Source organism: Ipomoea nil, unplaced genomic scaffold, assembly GCF_001879475.1.
Source record: "Ipomoea nil cultivar Tokyo-kokei standard unplaced genomic scaffold, Asagao_1.1 scaffold2957, whole genome shotgun sequence".
Lineage (NCBI taxonomy): Eukaryota > Viridiplantae > Streptophyta > Magnoliopsida > Solanales > Convolvulaceae > Ipomoea > Ipomoea nil.
The window spans coordinates 3,361,906-3,375,120 of record NW_017619385.1 but is presented as its reverse complement, the minus strand read 5'-3'; the positions used below and the strand labels follow the sequence as shown (position 1 = coordinate 3,375,120).

General features: G+C 33.9%; 1 protein-coding gene across 1 annotated transcript; it reads right to left on the bottom strand.

Moving 5' to 3' along the window:
• Window positions 1-11,316: 11,316 nt before the first annotated feature.
• On the bottom strand, window positions 11,317-12,819 carry LOC109162818. Its single transcript, XM_019311510.1, has 3 exons — window positions 12,329-12,819; window positions 12,156-12,244; window positions 11,317-11,829 (listed from the first exon to the last, which is right to left on the bottom strand). Exons 1-3 carry the CDS (start codon window positions 12,636-12,638, stop codon window positions 11,542-11,544), a joined length of 687 nt encoding a protein of 228 aa, XP_019167055.1. The 5' UTR covers window positions 12,639-12,819; the 3' UTR covers window positions 11,317-11,541.
• Between the last annotated feature and the right edge of the window lie 396 nt (window positions 12,820-13,215).

Here is a 13,215-nt window from a genome sequence, read left to right as displayed (position 1 = left end):
TATATTGCAGAAATATAAAACAATATAACTAATAAAATTATTTCTCTTAATTAATTTATTGATAATGAATAATTTTTATTTTTAATAAAGACATTGTAGGGACAATGTAGCGAATTGAATATAATCCATTGATGAATTTGAATATAAAGAATTTTTATATTAGAGAAAAATAAAGACAATATAACTAATGAGATTGTTTCTTCTATTTAATTTATTGATAATGAATAATTTCTTTTGAATAAAGACATTGTAGACACATAATTCTAAATTAAAGAAATGCATATGTATTATTTTTTGTTGTAGCTACTAAATTATTATTTAATTTAATAAGAGTAAAATAGAGAACTAATTATGCCAACTTTGATTGGGATGAGGTTCGAACCTGAGACCTTTCTTATTGAAATCAATGATGAGTAAGTTAACGGTGAACTAACAGAAATTAACGGAAAAAATAATATTTAACGGAAAAGTTAACAGATAATCATATTCATTAAGGATAAATGAATAAATCTTAAGAAAAAATTAAAATCTGATCAATCTGAGCCATTCATTTGATTAAGAAATTTGACCGCCATTTTTTCTAGCCATTATAGGCCTAACTCTCTTGGGCTCTTATTAGTATAGTAGATAGTAGATATAGGTTAAGTTTTTCTAAATTGAAAAATAATATGAATTAAATTCATATATTTTTATACTGTATTTAGCATTATTGTATAATTTTTTTTGAATTAAATTCATATAATTTTATACTATATTTATCATTCTTTCTATCGCATGTGGATTTATTTTTGAGAAATCATATATTTAATCATAGTCAAATGTACGTAGCACTTTCAATAATAAGTAATTTAAAGAGATTAAAAATTTTGATGGTGGAGATAATGGACAATATGTGAGTACACCTAAAAATACCGTTTACAAAGAAGTTTCCAATAATGTGTAATACAATTTGCTATGTACCATTTTTTCTTCATTTTTTAATTATTATTATTATGTTATATTGTTTATTATTATTATTATTATTATTATTATTATTATTATTATTATTATTATTATTATTATTATTATTATTATTATTATTATTATTATTATTATCTATGGCCGTGCATCGCACGGGTGAAAATACTAGTTATTATTATTATTATTATTATTATTATTATTATTATTATTATTATTATATAATAAAGTGAAATCTAGCGACAAAATTTTTCCTCCAAAGTGTGAATGCATTTTGATAGAAACAAGATTAGCAAGTATGAATGTATTAATTGTGTGTGTATGTGTATTTATACATATATATTTTTTTTTTTGAAATTATTATGTGTATTTATATTTTATAAATTATCTTTTATTATTATAGCTTTATCTCTATCTCTATATATATTAAAGCATAATGAAGTACGGAAAAAAGTTTATTGTGTTCAAATTTATTGGTAAAGTTTTATATTTAATATAATTTGTGTGTATATTCATTTTCCCGCCCAAACTTTTTTACTCAATTAATTAAATATTTTATTGGTCAAATAATTAATAAATCTTATTTGGTAAGCAAATGTTTAATGAAAATTAATTAAAATGCATTAATTTGTAATATTGCATGATTATGGTATTGCATACGTGAATATTATGTATTGTATTATATTCTATTAATTGCTAATATTATATATGCTATTCTATAATATAATTGGTAATATTATAGAACACTTTGGAATCCGCCATATTGCAACCTATATAAGCATACTTAAATATGGTTTGCATTGTTAATATAGTGTGCAGAGCTCACGCAAAGCTACAATACCTACTCAATACATCTATGCTGAAAACGCTCATGTTTGCAGTATTAGTACAATAGTACTGCATTTATGCTTTCTCAATGTTGAAAACGCTCATGCTTTCTCAATGCTGAAGGCCAAGTGTTCGACAAAATGTTTCTAGGTGCTTAGTCACCTAAAAGGTGTTCTAAGCCAAGAAGAAACCTAGTAAACTGAGAGGTGACCGGACCTAGCAAAGCTTCACTAGATTCTAGCCATTGCAATATCATAACCTAAGTCTTAAGATCCTAAATGAATCATGTGAGAGAGGAGCAATTCAATCCTACATTCTTTCATTTGAAATTCAATAATTGTTTGTATTTTTGTATTCTACAACGCGATTCTTTATATATCATGTTTTGTGACGGGTACATAAATCACATGATTATCATGATCCATATTCTCCAATTCGATATCCTTTTGACTCTTCCAATTTGTCAGACATTGAGAACGATATAAACTCGGGGTTTCCACCCACAATCTTTTGACCATAAGGAAAATAAAGTGTCACCACTTGAAAGGCTTGACTCACCACTATGCCCTCGTCACGGATCTCGTTAAAGATTAGTTGAAAATATTCAACCTGACTTAGCATGGTCTTGGAATCAACGATTTTAAAGTGAAGGAATCGACCAACTACAAATTTATTTGTGCCGGCATTCTCGCTTTTATACTTGTGATCCAAGGCTTCCCATAGTGCTTTCACTGTGCCTATTTTGTGATACACATCGTATAGTGTATCACACAATCCGTTCAAGATGTAGTTACGGCAAAGGAAGTCCGAATCCTTCCAAAAAGCAACTGCCATCACGGATTAGGCATCTTGTTCCTTAATCTCATGAACCCTCTCGGTCAAGAACCTTGCCAAGCCGAGAGTTGGCAGATAAATTAACATCTTTTGCTGCCACCTTTTGAAGTTCGAGCTAGTGAACTTCTCCGACTTTTCAGTCGAACCACTCGGTACCGAAGGTACCCGCACCGTGGAGATGTACCCCTCGATGCCACCACCGTCTTGTGATCCAATGTTCACCGGTGCTTGGGAATGTGCAACATTGTTGCCATTCCCACCATTGTTGTTCTCAACAACATTTTCCTCCCCATGGATTGGCAGTGCGGGATTTTCCATTTCTTCAAGGAAATTAGAGACAAACAAAAATTTAAATAAGGTTTTAAGATTGTTGACAAATAAGGTCGAAAAACTCAATAATAATCATACGAAAAAAGGATTATTATTTTCCTGGAAAAACTGGGAATTTCTAGGAAAAGACAACCACATGGACGAAGGGATAATTGGGTAGGTTTTTTAGTACGAGTTGAGTTGCACTCTCTCCTTAAAACCATAATTACTGCCTCCCAAGGTGCTAGGAGCGTTGCAGCCTAGGTTTCTCAGGATAAAACGTACTACAGTTCTAAGTTATGAGCACTCAAACTTAGAACGCATCGAACAAGAACGTGGGATGAACACAAGAGGTTAGGAAAATAGGAGTAGAGTTTTGAGAGAGAAAAATCTAATTTCTGTTGTGTGTAAAATCACCTGCTCAACCAAGAACTTATATAGGAGTTGAACATTAATAGCATTTAATTCATGGCATTCAAACTAATAATAAATCAACCATTGTAACCCCTGTAATAACGGACCACTACCTGAGAATTAATTCTGTAATTCAAAATTGGAATTAATTCAAAATTAATTCCGTAACTAATGAATTAAGACTCAGAGCGGTCGCTCCCTGAGTCGAGACTAGGTACCCGAGAGGTTACGAGTGGTTAACCATTCTACCAAACCCCGTAACTAATGAATTAAGACTCAGAACGGTCGCTCCCTGAGTCGAGACTAGGTACCGAGAGGTTACGAGTGGTTAACCATTCTACCAAACCCACAAGTGTATATGAGTTAAGTCGCCAGGTTACGAGTGGTTAACCATTCTACCAAACCCGCAAGTGTATATGAGTTAAGTCGCCTTTTGCATGCTCATTTTGGAATTTGATTTGCACCCCCTGCGCGCGAGAGAGTGCCTCTATGCTATACAATTCAATAAGCCTTAGAAAATGCTCTTGTATAAATACTAAATAGTGGTGCAAACCTACTTCCCAAAGCAATGTGGGACAAATGCTACTTTAAAGTCTTTCCCCTTCATTTTTCCAACTCAAATTGGTTTACTTTGAGAATCAATTTATCATTTACCATTATCCGTTTTGAGCATACAATATATTAATCTCTTCGTCTCATTACAAAGAACCCGAATCCACTTTGACCCCACCTAAATTGGAAGTGAACCCCACTAATATTTGTACCACAAAATAGCTACTTAAAATGTCATTTTCAAGCTATTTTTCCAACACTAATCACACATTTGGTGGAAAAATGGTAGTTTTGGGTGGTGATTTTAGACAAATATTGCCTGTAGTTCCAAAAGGCACAAGACAAGATATTGTGTCTGCCAGTATAATTCCTCCTATTTGTGGGACATTTGCAAGGTATTAAAATTGACTAAGAACTTTTGTTTGAATAGTATGGATGTTGGTGCTGAATTGCAACAACTTGAAGATTTTTCAAATTGGATTGCGATTATTGGAGATGGGATAGTTGGAGGTCAAAATGATGGATGTGTAGAAGTTGATATCCCACAAGACATGTTATTGACCACGAATGGTGATCCCATTGCCACTATAGTGGAAAATACATTTTCGATGTTTAAGAGTGCCGATTGTGATAACAGCTTTCTAGAAAATCAGGTGATACTAGCTCCAACACTGGATGTGATCAACTCAATCAACGAGTACATGAGTAACATGCATGAGGCCGAAAGCAGGACATACTTGAGATGCGACATGGTATGTAGGTATGAGTCAAATGATGGCATTCTCGCGGACGTCCACAAACATGAATTCTTAAATGGTATATGAGCATTTGGCATACCTAATATATCATCCCTAACATTAAAGGTTGGCTTCCCTGTGATATTCTTGAGAAACATAGATCACTTTTGTGACACTCCGTACTAATTATTCTATAATTAGTACTTGTAATCATTTTCATAAGGGATTTATTATTCTAGTAAGCCCAAATTCCCTAAAGTAAAGCCTTATATTCTTATATAATATATTAGCCCATGAACCATATATTATAACTCATCTACACATCTTCCACCCTAATACATATACATATGTATATCTATATCCTATCCTATCCACTCAAGACCTAATATTCTCTAGATATTTCACACTCTCTCACTTCCCTCTTCTTCCTCAATGTCACGCCATTTCATCTTCTCCCCCATTCAAAGATTGTTCTTCATTTCATCTTCAAGAATCAAAGCAAGATTCATCTTTTAGTGTTCTTAGAGAAATATCATGGTAAGACTTCACCCTTTCTTGCATCTTCTTACTTTGGTTTGCTATCTTTATGAATCTCCTCTTCATTTCCATGGTGGGTTTTCAGGATTTCTAGATGATCAAGATGGAGATAAGTTACTAGGTTGATGCTTGGTGTTTGAGGATTGGTTGCTAAGCTTAAAAGGTAAACTCCATGTCCATCAAAACCTATTTCCAACTTATATAAATGTTCTTCTAGTTCTTGGAAATTCCTGAGTATATTCTTGATACTGTTCTTAAGAAATGCCTTGTTCTTGTGTGTTCTTGGTGTTGATCTTGAGCTATAATGTCTATCCTTGATTTCCCTTTGAGTTATTGTCATTCTAGACTTGTTGGTATGAATTTCTTGTTGAGTTATAGCCTATGTTGATGATGTATTTGAGCTACTGATTCATTGACTTCGTCTCTGAAAAACACGCTGGTTTTGTTCCGATTTTGGCATTGTGGGCATGTCTCACGGGCATGTGATGCCCGTGAGTGACACCCACAAGGTATCTTGCAGGAGTGTGCGACGGGGATTGTTTGCCCGTTACACATGCTCGTTTCCTTCATGCGGGTGTGCCCGTCGGGAATCATATCCTCGTGGCATATGACCGTGATTTTCAGAATGCACTCTTTGATTTCTCGTGCATTGTTGTTTGGTCTTTGGTGCATTGTAAGTCTTTCCCAATACTTTGTGTACTCTTTTGCCTCCGGTTGAATTGTGATTCCTTCATGAATCCTTGTTCCTTGATATCAATTGATTCTTGAGTGACTTGATGGTATATATATGCATTTTGTTGGCTATATTGTATTATTATTGTATTATTGGGCTTCGGCCATTGGATTGGCGGAATTGGAGAGCTTTGGCTCCACTTTGTTTGGCGGAAGAAGCTTATGCTTCATTTGGTGTATAAGGTTGGACTCTTGGTGTAAAGGTTGGATTAGAGTTTGGTTGGATATTGATTGATATTGATATTGATATTGATTATTGAGCATTTGGCTATTGTTATATAAACTCCTTTGGCTATATATATATATCATACCAACGAACTCAATCAATAGATTCAAGATATCAATACCAAAGCATAAACAAGATACAATTCCAAGGGTCAACACATCAACAAGTTACTGTGGTGTGTGTGTGTGTGTGTGTATATATATATATATATATATATATATATATATATATATATATATAGTCATACCGTTGCAAAACCTATTTTGAGTATAAAAGTATACTTATGTATCTTTACGTGTTGGAGTGGTTTTACTTAGCATTATTCTCTAATTTTTGTAAAATGATTTCATGTTGGCTTAGAGATGTTTCCCGAGAGAGCACTGACTACAATGGATGGTTTAGTTGATTGGAATAGAACCTAACTTGTTCTACAGTTAGTTCGTTTGTACATTGTAAACGGTTTGTAGTTAGAACTTTTGTAAGGGCATCCTCAATAGTTGGGGATTTTATCCCAGATTTTTGAGGACCCCAACATCCACCTCATCATCCAGTATCTCACTTAATTACAAAATCTCTTCTTTCCATTAGTTTTAAAAATTTTCACAATTTTTTGTGGACCCACCATTTTATCTCCATATTTTAATTATTTCTTTATCTATTATTATTCTAAAAATTATAATTGTAATTTTGTTTTTATTATATATTTATATTTCAATTAAACATATCAAAATTTTAAATAATTTTATAATTACAAATATCTTAACGTATCTACATATTTAATTGAAATGATAATTATAAAATTAGAATTAAACTATTAATAAATATAATAGTTAAATTAAAATAATATATTACATGTCTACATTTATATGATATAAACTAAAAATAATAATAACAAAATCAAATACAAATAATTTTATGAAAAAAATAACATTGTGGCGGTTGCTAGCACATCAACGGCCACAAAAGTTAAAAATAAAAATAAAAAGCTAAAAGAATCAACTGGCGGCCACTCTAAAACGCGCGTCTCACTTTTTTCCTTTTTTTTTTTTTTTTTTTTTTTTTTTTTGAACTGATAAAAGCTTTGAATTTGCATGAGAAAGAATTTCACAAAAGTCAACCCTCCCATTAATCAAAAGCTTAGCATAGAAGGTTTTACTATTCTAAAAGCTTATCATGAACCCCTATTGGGGATGCCCTAAGCCTGTGCATTTGGGTTTTATAGAGTAACCTAAGCGTGAAATAACACCCCATTGAGTTTAAAGTATTAAATTCGCTTTTGCATTTCTTTGACTTTTTTGTATTTAGAATTTGGGGGCAGGGCCGGCCCTGGGGCATGAACAGGTTGGGCCTCTGCCTAGGGCCCATCCCTAGAGGGGGCCCATAGACTAAGATATAATAATATATTGTATATTATATATATTACTTAGTATATATTAGAAAAAATTATTTAATTATTTTTTACTTAACGACTTCTTATGGAAGTCGAATAGATGGAAGATTTAGGAAGAACCGAAGAAAAGAGGCATCGGCGCATTGCAAGTCACAACCATTCAATACCTCTCCGCCACAGCAGCCGTTCAATTCATCTCAAGGAGTTATTAAAAGTCCAGAAGCTAAATAAGAATGGGCAATCGAGTGAATCGACAATCTACTTTCATAATCCACAAATAACAAATCTTCTCTGCAGTCAGCCGATCCTGACTCTGTTCGCCACGCCTTTACCACTCCGGTCTACAATTGTAATTTGCAAAGGTATTTTAATTTTTATGATTTGAGATTTTTTTTTTGAAAACTATGATTTGGGAATTATGCCGTATTGTTAATTGTATTGTTGAAAAATCTATGATTTGGCCATTTGGAAATTGGGATTTGCAGAATTGTAGAATGTACTGCATTAGGAATTTGTAGAATTCCGATTTCTGAAAGTTCTATAATTTATTTAAGAATGATAATTTTTAATTGGGATTTGCATAATTGAAAACTACAAGTCATGGCTTAGTTTGTAGATTAAATAATTATCCATTAATCCAGAATTCTAAATTCCTAATTGTTAATTGAAATATTGAATGAGCTGTATTGTTGTATCTATTGCTTCTAAAAGTAAAATGGCATCTGTCAGATGCCAAAGTAATTTTTTGGTTTAATTTACTAATTAATTTGAATTAATTTGTTGTAGTAATTCATATTGTCTCTTTTTAATCTTTTTGGATTGCTCCTATTGAATGTTGATATCCAAATATTAATGGAGATTTATTCAGAATTAATTGGCCTATATGTCATAATTTCATTTATTTATGCAGAATATTAATCTTTATTGTGAATGTCATGAATATTTTTGTATATAAAAAAATTGTTGGAAATTTTCTAATCTTACTTCATGTTATTTGACATCATGATTTTATTAGTATTATTAAATTTTAATTTCAATTTTTCATATAGGGGTCCTTTTTTTAATTTTGCCCCGGACCTATAAAATGTTTGGACCGGCCCTGTTTGGGAGTGTTACAACTTTCTCGGATTGTTTAATGGTACCAGGCTGATAGTGACTAGGTTGGCAGAACAAGTAACAGAAGCAAAAATAATGACGGGTGATTATAAATGTACTGGGGTGTTGGTTCCTCGAATGACTATGAAACCGTTAGATCCAAGATTGCCAGTCAAATTTAAAAGAAACAGTTCTCGTTAGTTATTTCATATGCGATGATCATAAATAAAATTCATTGACAAACACTATCTCATGTTGGATTGCTAATATTGAAATCAATATGTGTACATAGACAATTATATGTAGCGACAGCAATCCAAAGGATCTCAAAATCTTAATTTGTAGTGAGTTAAATAATAGTTGTAGTTGAATCACTAATGTAGTTTACAAAGAAGTTTTTAATAAATTTGAAATTTTAATTTCTTTTTCGTTCTCTATTTCTAATGCTTATTGCTTTTACTAATTATTATAGGTTCCAAACTTCAATTCTTAGTATAATTACACAATGCACATAAAAAAAAAAAAAAAAAATATTATCGTAATCTTATATTGCAACAACATAAGTTCAAATGTTCAATATCATAGCGTAATATAAGGACCTAAATGCACATTGCTTATCTCGATTTTCCCGCCATAAAATATTAAAATTGACTCGTAAATAACATCGTACAAAGTAGTTAATTTTTGGCGGTTTGCCTCTGTCGCACCCTCTCTCGTCCGTCACCTGCCGCCAAAGCTCGGTGGTTAGTGTCGCTAGTTCTTCAGCTCCGCCGCTCCTCCCTTGGCGTGCCTTTTAACCGTCTCTGGTAATTTCCCATTTGTCAAATCTCACGCATTTATGTTTATGTTTAAATTTTGTTTTTTTCTGGAAATGTATTAGCTTTGGGTATGAATTTTGAATATGGTATTATTATTATTATTATTATTATTATTAAGGGTCGAAGTTGCAAGAAAAAAAAAATCTTGATTTAAAGTTGGTCATAATGAAGGCTTGCATATATCATCATGTTGGCGAATATCCCGATTTGAAGTTGAGGAATCAAAGTAATAAGATTAGGTTTGTTATTAACTGGGTTCTCGAAGTAAAATTGGCATCAAAGATCATAACTTTAACTATTTTTGATTTGAAAATTAAGGAAAAGAAAAGAAAAAACTAAAAAAAAAAAACTGGCAGTCTACATAAGACCATTAGACAGAATTTTTGGTTGAGATTTAGTTGTCAACGAATTATTTTCGTCAGATTTTGCAATTTGAAGTTTCTCTTGCTGAATGGGGCATTCACAGCTTCTAATCCTATACTCCTATGGTATGGATTTTTATAATCCTTTCATCCTGCAAATTGAAGCTTTGTGGTCCTGTGGAATACGGGATCAGAACATGTAATCTGGCTTGTGATTCTTTTAACTCAAGATCAAAATTCATGGCTAGGTGGACTACTTCATTTCCAAAGTCAATTTCAAGGTATCAGTGTTTCTTTTAAAACTAAAGCTCTATTGTTGTTCCTCACTTTGTTGCAAAAAGAATCACAGATAACAAGTGCCTTTATTCCTTGGCAATTCAAGAATGAGAGGAAAACGATTTTTTGAATATAGAATTCCATGAAAAATATCTTCCAAAACTTATGTTCTAGGCTGAAAATGTTTTCCAGCTCGTTCATCTTTGGGAGACATTTACCCAATTTAAAAGCCATCTTAGGTATCCCTATATTTTCAAGCAGTAACTTTCTTCCTAACATTGCACTTCCTAAATGATAATATAATTATCACTATCCCGCCTTTTCTCTAATTGTTCCTAGGTTTCCGTCATTATCCTATTTGTTATGGGGAAATTGGGTACTAAACCACACAATACGCCCATGATACCGAACATGCAACTGTCAAAAGAGGGAGAAATGTTTGAAGATCCAGAGTGGTACGGGAGATTAGTTGGGAAGCTAAATTACTTGACAGTAACTTTTCCAGATATTGCATAGCCAATTAGTGTTATGAGCCAGTACATGACATCCCCAATTATTGATCACTGGGCAACTGTAGAGCATATTTTGAGTTACTTGAAGAGAGCCCTGGACATTGAATTCTATATAAGAATCATGGTCATACTAAGATTGAGTGTTTCACTGATGTTGATTGGGCAAGATCCAAAGAAGATCGAAGAATCGAAGATCAACAACTAGATATTGTGTTTTCTTTGGAGGTAATCTGGTTTCATGGAAGAGTAAAAAGCAGAATGTGGTTTCTTGTTCAAGGGCAGAGTCTGAATATAGAGCAATGGCACAATCGGCATGTGAAGTGATGTGGATAAATAACCTTCTAAATGAATTTGGTTTCAAAGCTCCGATCCTTGCAAAATTGTGGTGTGATTATCAAACTGCTCTTCGTATCGCATCAAATCCAGTATTTCATGAACGAGCATATAGAGATCGATTGCCACTTCGTTCGTGAAAAGATACAACAAGACTTAAACTCCATTGAATTTGTGACCGGAGATTCGGAGAACAATTAGGGGACCTATTCCAACTTGACTGGGCAGTGTTATGGGATGTATATATATTAGGTAGAATGGATTGGGGATCACTTAATTATAGGGATTTGCGTGGGTGATCAGGAAAAAAGTTATTTTGTTTCCTTCTTAGAGGTCATCTAGCATGTATATATGGGGTCATATATTCTCTTTTCTAATCACACCTTTTCTGCACCTTTGTACACTAAATATAAAATAGCAATTGTGTATTCTCACTACTAGCTTAATCTTTGGTTATAGAAACTGATAAAACTCTGTTCTTCTATCTTGTGCAGCAACTCTGATGCCTTGACACCAGATGTGTGAGCTTGGGGAATTTCAATGGAGAAAACAAACTATATATATATATATATATTCCCTACAAAATGGAGTTACAATAACCTCAAACTTTCACTTTGTTATCACTTCCACTATGCCAAAAGCCAGAAATCCTTGTGACGCTTAGTGGTGATCAGGTACCCTCCATGTTTCCGGCTTTTCCTCCTCACTGCAATTGCCATGCAGCCTGCATTCTGAATACAATAGCTCACAACCTTCGACTTCTGAGCCCTTTTCCCCGACCACATAGTACGCACCCGCCACATCACCGTTCGTTTCCTTTGCCCCAACACCAGCAAAGAAGCCTTCTGCTGCTTGGCTGCTTCAACAATTACTGCTCCTTTCTCATTCCCTTCTTGCACTACTATCTCCACTTGCACCTACTCCATGAAGATTGTGGAATTTTAGTGCCAATCGTGTAATGTTTAAGAGATGATAAACAAAATCTTTTGGCTGTTATTTAAATTTCCATGATTGCAGATTTACAGGTGAGGTTTAAGTGGTTTTGTGCTTCTATGGTGAAGTAAGGACCAGAATGAGGTAAACCAGCTTAGGTTGTCTATAGCTGACTGGCTCAAACCAAGAGGATTCGGATTGGGATTCGAACTCGTAACCTTGTGGCTACAAGTTTGTATTCTTAGTCATCTTGGCTGGGTTATCCCTAGAAGCTAAATGGTGCAGAAAGAGCAAGAATTAGATCACTAACCCCGGGTCTCCTTGTCTGGCACATATTTTTCATGGAGCAAAGAAGCTCGTATGCCCTTTGATCGAGTTCGCAGTTGCAGGAGGTTTCACCTGTTATACAAAACCCCGTCATTTCGCTATAACAATGATGGGGAAGAAAGCAAATTTTGGGCAGAAAGAGAGAAGTTTAATTACCTTGTTTGAAGGGCTTGGTTACAAGGAGGAGAATAATGGTATCCTGGGTGTGAACAGTGTGAGAGAGTGCCCATTGCAGAGCACCTTTTGCTTCAATGCTCATATCAACCACAACCATGACTCTGTTATTATCCCTACATTCACCTTCTGGCCTCTGATCCTTACCGTTGAACCTCATCTCCGTGCTGTTTTTGCTAGAAAACTCGGTTGTGTCATCGCCCGCCATTAGATGGACCGACTTCTTGTATGGTTGAATAGGCGAGCGGGCTCTAACATGAGCCACCGCCTGGCTAAAACAAAACCCCGGCATCTCTTCTGAGTTCGGTTTGGTTTGGTTTGGTTTGATTGTGAAATGTTAGGGGCACATTATGGTTATATACACCAAGAGATTCTGAGCTCTTAAGAAATTCTTATGTACCATGAAAATGAACAAGGTTTAAAAGTCATGGAAATCATTAACTAGGTTGTGTTTGTTTGCTGGGTTTTCAAAGGGGGGTGGGGCTCATGAAGCTGGGCTGCTGGAGACCCATGCTGACTTAGCTTGTTGAAATAAATGGTTTCTATACTTGGTCAGTCAGGAAGCAATAATTAAGCATGCTTGTAAATTGAGCAAAGTTGTATGCTCATTCTAGAATATTAATTAATGTGGGTAAAAGCTAGCACCGGCGTACCAAAACAAGCAGATTTCAATTATAGTCGTCGATTATTGTGATATTTTCACATTTAGTTCTGCTCTTTTAGTTTTGTTTTATTACATGCATCCTTGATTTTCATCTAATTTCTTTAATTCTGTTTGAATTTTTATCATTCCATGATTTAATAAAGATGGTTAATTAACGTGTGATTTCATCTTTCAATTAAAAGAGTTTGATGGGAGGGAAAAAAAA